Source organism: Priapulus caudatus, unplaced genomic scaffold, assembly GCF_000485595.1.
Source record: "Priapulus caudatus unplaced genomic scaffold, Priapulus_caudatus-5.0.1 Scaffold1229, whole genome shotgun sequence".
Lineage (NCBI taxonomy): Eukaryota > Metazoa > Priapulida > Priapulimorpha > Priapulimorphida > Priapulidae > Priapulus > Priapulus caudatus.
Window position 1 is genome coordinate 58,784 of NW_014578290.1, and position 7,500 is coordinate 66,283.

General features: G+C 42.5%; 1 protein-coding gene and 1 long non-coding RNA gene across 2 annotated transcripts in view; both read left to right on the forward strand.

The window, feature by feature from the left end:
• Positions 1–1,522: 1,522 nt before the first annotated feature.
• The window catches only part of LOC106815895 (cyclin-J-like), a 21,520-nt gene continuing 15,542 nt past the window's right edge, over positions 1,523–7,500 (forward strand). Inside the window, exons 1-2 of the mRNA XM_014820425.1 lie at positions 1,523–1,571; positions 3,862–3,972. Coding sequence (XP_014675911.1) covers positions 1,523–1,571; positions 3,862–3,972 — 160 coding nt within the window. The remainder of the gene's footprint in view (positions 1,572–3,861; positions 3,973–7,500) is intronic.
• LOC106815897 overlaps positions 5,036–7,500 on the forward strand; it is a 5,595-nt gene continuing 3,130 nt past the window's right edge. Inside the window, exon 1 of the long non-coding RNA XR_001394806.1 lies at positions 5,036–5,075. This is a non-coding gene — a long non-coding RNA (uncharacterized LOC106815897). The remainder of the gene's footprint in view (positions 5,076–7,500) is intronic.

The following is a 7,500-nucleotide window of genomic DNA, read 5'->3' on the forward strand; positions in this document are numbered from 1 at the left end:
CTCTCTCTCTCTCTCTCTCTCTCTCTCTCTCTCTCTCTCTCTCTCTCTCTCTCTCTCTCTCTTCTCTCTCTCTCTCTCTCTCTCTCTCTCTCTCTCTCTCCTCCTCTCTCTCTCTCTCTCTCTCTCTCTCTCTCTCTCTCTCTCTCCCCCTCTCTCTCTGTCAATAAATGCATGTCACGGATGTAAAAGATATAAATAATTACATAACCAAGACTATGTAATGATTACCATAAAAATAACCCAAATTACCACCATATTATAATTAATACTACATTAACGGAGACATATATGATAAGTGATTACTAGCTTCTTCCTCATCTCGTCGCGCTCGTTAGTGAGGATGCAGTGTCTATCCTGCAGCACAGCTTCCTTTGTCTGCATCAGCGTTAGCTGAGCGCTGGCTTCATGCATCGCGTGAACCTATCGACACAACACAACGATGAACGATAGCTATGTAACAATGTGTCATCACGTTTCCTCCTATGTACTAGCGAGATACGCGGCGTTGCCCGGGGAAATCAGTGGCGTTACTCAGTTGGTGACCGATTGGTTGAAAGGAAAATGCCCAAAAAAATCTAACTATCTATCTATCCATGCATCCATCTATGCTTCCATGCATCCATTCCATTCCATGCCATGCCATGCCATCCCATCGCACCGCATCCCATATCATCCCATCCCATATCCCATCCCATCCCATCCCATGCCATCCCATCCCATCCCATCCCATCCCATCCCATACCATCCCATGCCATGCCATCCCATGCCATCCCATGCCATGCCATGCCATGCCATCCCATCCCATCCCATCCCATCCCATCCCAAACAGTAAAAAAACAATAAGAAATCAAAAGATAAAAAACATTAAAAAGTAAAAATTAAAATTAAAAAGTAAGAAATTAAAAATAATATATACTAAAGAGGTAGGTAAAGGGAAAACATAAAAAAAAGTGGAAAATAAGTTCCCCAGCTGGGACTCGAACCCGGAATCCCGGTGTAGGAGTCGGATGTTCTAGCGATTATGCCACTGCGCCGTTAAAGGTATACACCATGGATTCACACGTACGTGATGTTTTAACCTGTACTGTTATGTTTTATACTGTAACCTGCCATCTATTGATGAATAGAATTTTTATCAATTTTTAACTTTTTAACTTTTTTACATTTTTGTTTCAGCCAGAACCACCTCCCAGACGTGCTGATTCTGAAAATAGTTTTACTCTAGGCTGCGGAGTTCTTTAGTTATACGAGTACAGACTAATTCTGCTAAACAACTGTATATATATATATATATATATATATATACTCACCTATACTGTTGAACAGTATAGGAGTTGTCATGAGTTTTTTACCTTGATGACAATCTCTCCCCTCAGCTCTTCCTCTTTCTGCTCAAGTAGCCTCAGCTCTATCTGCATAGCCTGCCTCGCCTCAGTAACTACAAATATAATTTACACATAACATATATATACACTAAAAGTTGTAGCAATTCCACGTGGCTTTGTCGAAGGCTTTGATTACCATGTATTATGAACTACAGCTTGCAGAGCTGCTGAGCTCAGTGTCAGGGAGTGTGTAGCAACGGAAAGAAATCATTATTAATGACATTATAATCTGTAAGCCAATGAGGCTTGGAACTCCTTGCCGCTACAGAGCACAGTAGGGTCTACATATTATATGTACAACTGGATATACATGTTTTAATAGAAAAGGTTAAATACTAAAATGTTCAAAGTAGTGTTTAACAATAACATAACACTAAACAGGGTTAGTGATGGGAAAAAATTGAAGCGCTGAACGACAAATTCAATTATTTTATATTTTCATGTAGGCCTACAATGTGTTTGTGTATCACTATCATCTGAAAACTATTCCTTGTGAGGTTACGAAGTTCCAATGAAGCTGGCAATAGCCATATGATATATATATCACAGTGGCTATATGCCCGGCAGCCGGCGTATATCTGACGGCTGCCGGGCACGGTCTTCGATTTCCTAAATGCCCGGCAGTTTTTAACCAGCCAGTCAGCCAGCCAGCTAGCCAGCTAGCCAGTCAGCCAGTCAGCCAGTCAGCTAGTCAGCCAGCCAGCCATCCAGCCAGCTAGCCAGTCAGCCCGTCAGCCAGCCTGCCATTCAGCCAGTCAGCCATGCAGCCAGCTAGCCAGCTAGCCAGCCATGCAGCCAGTCAGCCACCCACCCACCCAGCCAGTCAGCCAACCAGCTAGCCAGCCAGCTAGCTAGCCAGTCAGCCCGCCAGCCAGCCAGCTAGCCAACCAGCCAGTCAGCCACCCAGCTAGCCAGACTAGGCTGTGCGACCGATTGTCTATACAATACTACCGGTCTTCTAACCCTAGCAAGACCGTTTCGTGGAGCTACCACCCAGCCACCCAGCCAGCTAGCCAACAAGCCCGCCAGCCAGCCAGCCAGCCAGCCAGCCAGCCAACTAGCCAGCCAGGCAGCCAGCCAACCAGCCAGCCAACCAACCGGCCGTCCGTCCGTCCATTCATCCATCCATCCATCCACCCACCCAATCACCCACTCACCCACACACCCACCATCAATCAATCCGTCCGTACGTCCGTCCGTCCGTCCGTCCGTCCGCCCGTCCGTCCGTCCGTCCGTCCGTTCGTTCGTCCAATCCATGCATCCATCCATACATTCATGCATCCATCTATCTATCCATCCATCGATCTATCCATCAATCTATCCATTCATCCGTTATGTGATATGTTTGATTCTATCATTGTGTCGCATTTTAATTGTAACTATTTGTGACTAAGGATCACGTTATTTTAAATTTAGTATATATTCTAAAGATGGTTTTTAGTTGTAGTGATATAATTTTACGAACCAACATCTATGTCTTACCATCTATGTCTATCTATGTCTACCATGGGACATATTATTACCTCCGCCATGGGCTTGGCGGGGGTTATGTTTTCACCGGCGTGTGAATTTCGCGTTAATTCAACGTTACAATTAATGCGCACGGCCGCCGGCACAATTTTTTCCCCCACGCGAGTTCCGGAATACAGCCAATCAGTGCCACACCATTATCGAGCGTCACTCCATTCACTCGACTTCCTCGAAGCAACAATGAAAAATGAAATAAATGTCACCGTATACCTAAACCTAACCCAACCCTAACACTAACACTAACTTTAAACCGACTCACACGCTTATATACAAACACATCGTACAAAACACTATCTATGGTGTATCCGCAACTCGCGTGGGAAAAATAATTTCGCCGGCCGCCGCACGCATGCCGACGCGACCAATCACAGTTCGTATTTGTGTTACGATAGGTTGTGTACACTTGGACGAACACAAACTGTCAATTGAAGGTTTGTATAAAATTTGTATTATTTATATTAGTTAGAGTTAAGAGTTGATAGGTAGAGATTGTAGTTGATATTCTTATTGATTGCATTCTCATCCATCTCTCCCTCCCTCTACCTCTCTCCCCTCTCTATATAATCGCGGGTCATACATGACTTTCTTGTCTCTCTCTCCCTCTACCTCTCTCTCCCTCCCTCTACCCCTCTCTCCCTGTATCCCTCTCTCCCTCTACCCCTCTCTCCCTCTACCCCTCTCTCTCTACCCTTCTCTTCCTCTACCCTTCTCTCCCTCTACCTCTCTCTGCCTCTACCCCTTTCTTTCTCTCACGCTGCCACTCTCCCCATCCCTCTCTCCCTCTACCCCTCTCTCCCTCTACCCCTCTCTCCCTCTACCCCTCTCTCCATCTACCCCTCTCTCCCTTTCTTCTTCTCCCGCTGCCACTCTCCCCACCCCCTCTGTATACATGGGTCATACTTGATGTTCTCTTATCTCTCTCTTTCTCCTGCCGCCACACACACAGAGCATCAGACAGTGCACCTGGCCATCTACCTGCTTGATAACTTCATGGACCAGTACGACATTCAGGACAAGACCATCTACCTGGTCACCCTCACCTGTCTGCTGATTGCCAGTAGGTATCCCCAAGATGGCCGCCCCCACCAGACGGTGGGCACTGTATAACAATCACTGCATGGTGCTTATATTTTCCCTGTAATGTTAACTCGTTCCCCCGGATCCACGAGTCAGTTCGTGGGAACAATCAAACGCATCCCCGCGGATCCACGAGTCAGCTCGTGGCAAAAAAAAAAAATAATAATTTGCATGTTCATAGGTCACCTGTAGTCTGTCCATTTCTGTCACCTGTAGTCTGTCTATTCCTGTCACCTGTAGTCTGTCCATTCCTGTCACCTGTAGTCTGTCCAATCCTGTCACCTGTAGTCTGTTTATTTCTGTCACATATATCAGGAGTTAATAATTATAATGACAAACGATATATATAGGAGTTTTTTTCCGGACGCGCGTTTTTGTGTGACTTTTTCGTGTGCCGCTAGAGAAAACTTTTTTCGATTACATAACAAAACCCATGTTTGAGCTCAGAATTAAGTCACAAAATATATTATATATGCTGTGATTTGGCTGTGATCGTAACTGTAAAATAAACCGTTAACAACAACTTTTAAATTTTAATTGCTGTTAACAATAAATTTCAAATCGGTAATCAGGTGATTTGTAACCCGACGAAGATGATGATGATGTTGCCCACAGAAGTGCATGGTCACAGGCACTTGGAGCGTTTCAATAAAATATAATGCTAAATAAATACTTATTCTATTTACTACCAGAGTCTTAATGTTTCTCTACTCTCTTTCAGTTTCACTATTATTGCCGACAATTTCCTGTAAATACCGTCCAAATGCTCATCTGCAACACACTGTCACACGCTGGCCGCCGTACGCTAGCTGCTGCACACTGACACATAAAAATATATTTATATGTCAGTGGGCAGCAGCTATAGCGTGCGGTGTACTTGTGTGTTGCAGATGAGCACTTGACCGGTATTTACAGGTGATTATAGGCGACTTTGGTAGTAAATACATTTCGTGTTTATTTACCATTATTTATTTTTATTGAGACGTTCCAAGTGTCTGTGTGCATGGTGGCGCTGCTGTTTGCGTTGGCGCTGTTCGCCAGTCGCCACTGCTATTCGCACGTGGACTGCGTTGGCATGCGAACGTATGTATTTGAGAAGCTCTTATAAGTTATTTGTGAGTTTTATTATTGCTATCATCTAAATTCCTGCATTCTGTTATGAAGAAAATAGCACAGCCGCTGCATCAATGTACGGCGGGAATGCAGATTTTAACTTTTAATACCCCTGATGCAGCTGTTTTGTTAGTGTTGCCATTATAGTAGTGTCGGTATGCTGTAACTGGGCAAATTACTTTGCCGCTTGTGTTTGCTGTACCGACAATCATATATAACAATACATCAATCATGTAAGTACTTATTGGTTCCATTGTACTGTTGTAGCTGTGAGTCGTTCGTGTGCGTTTTATATTGTTGCACACTTATCACTGTACATAACTACATTGTCAGGACTGAAAGGAGCTTGTGTACTGTAGTTTATAGGCGTATTGATATTGTGGCCTATTGTTGTTGTTTCCTTTGTGATTCATTGGACGATCATGACATTAGCTAGGTGATTTGTATCGATTCATGTAAGATCGGGATTACTAAATATCGATTAGACCTAATTGGTAATTAGAACGTTTACATTAGGTACCTCAAAAGTTTTGCAAATATGCTTAGTTCATTCTCTTGATTTACAGTTTACAAAACACAGATCATGTCATATATGGAAAAAATTCAATTCAAATCACTTGTTCAATCACTAGTTGCGATTGAAATATATTGTAACTGAAGTAATTGATAGTCATATATACACATATTAGTTGTGGGATAATTTAATTGAAGTGATTGATCATATTTTTAGCAGTACATGCTTACATGTGTATCTTTGTATTATGTGAAGTACACATGCATATCACTACATGTACATATTGGTAAGGTTTATGGGTGCACCGGAACTTGGATCCGGCCGGATCCCAAATTTTCCAGAGGTCCGGTTCTGGCCGGAACCCTTCAGAAACAGTCGGCCGGAACCGGAACTTTTTCCTAATTTCATTTCTGTTTCAAGCGTTATCAAAATCAAAAGATTAGTCACTGGAGAGTCAATAGAGTCAACTTGCTGACAATATTATTATAGTGTTAACAACTTCACACTTTTCTGCCCAAACGCTTGCCACTTGAAGATTGGCTAACTAACTGAACTGAACCTAACTGATGTTAGGTGATTCATAGATTTTCTTTCAAAATTAAATACTCTTAGAGCCACAGGAATCGCATCTGTCTATTAGTTGAAAATAATAGACTAAAACCAGGCATACTGCAACATGCATATTTTGCCACAGAATTCACTCATGAATAAGAATTAAGATGCCAGAATTATGCAAATTATGCACTGTAAGCAGCTGATTCATACACCTAACAGGAACAACCATTCTGTAATTAGAACTCTGAGCATTGTCCTACTAGCCTAAGTGATGTGCCTGCTAATGATATTTCAGTTCAGGCCGAGTAAGTTTGGGAAATACCCCAAAAGTTTTTTCCCAGCTAAAGTTCCGGTTCTGGCCAGGTAGTTCCGGCCGGTTCCGGTTTTGGCCGGAACTTAAAAAGTTGGATCCGGTGCACCCCTAGTACTTGGTTATAATATTTTGGGTCGGCATGCATATTATTTTTATTTTACACAAGTACAGCTAGTGCAAGATTGACTTGCTGGTTGCCAACCTTTGCTGCTATATAGGCTGATGGATATTTACTTTCGTTGCAAGGTTAACTAAAGGGCAAGAATCCCAATGCCATATATGTACACACACACATAGAGGTCGATCAAAACACTTAGAGGTTACACACACAGTTTTGGTGCCATTCATAGTTCACACTGGCTTTATGTATATACTGACCTCTTAGCTCTTGGCAAATGCTAGTTATATGCTTGTAGCATTTGGCATTTGGACAGAAGTGAGAGTAAGTAAAGGTCTTCATTCTCCATATCTGTAGTTATACTGAATAACATATATATAGCTGATACTGCAAATGGGATTTTGAGGTTAGAAGGCAATCAATGAGTCAATTTGATGTGTAGTATTGCTCTGTAAACTTTGTTTAATTAAATACTATCATGGCTATAAACATGGTTGAATTAATATGATATTAAAATCATATTATTACTCGATATAAACATGTAGTTTAATTAAATTTGAGTATTGCTCTAATAATGTGATAATGTTTGTGTTTCAGCACCACTACTACATGCTTGTGCCCCCCCCCCCCCGAAGGACCTTTTAAAGCCCCCCTTGTAATCCTTATAACCTCCACCCCCTCGATCCTACTCAATACCTGCTCTTACTATATCCTATTTAAAAGCACCTTCCTTGGACCCCATCCAATACCTGTCCTATGTCCTGATTCCTGACTATTCCCTTCCCCTGGAGATAATATTCCCTCCTGTATCCTATTTGAGCCCCTCCATGACCATATAAACAGTACTCCCTCCTATATCTTTTTTAACTTTCTCCCCCTGATCTCATTCAATACC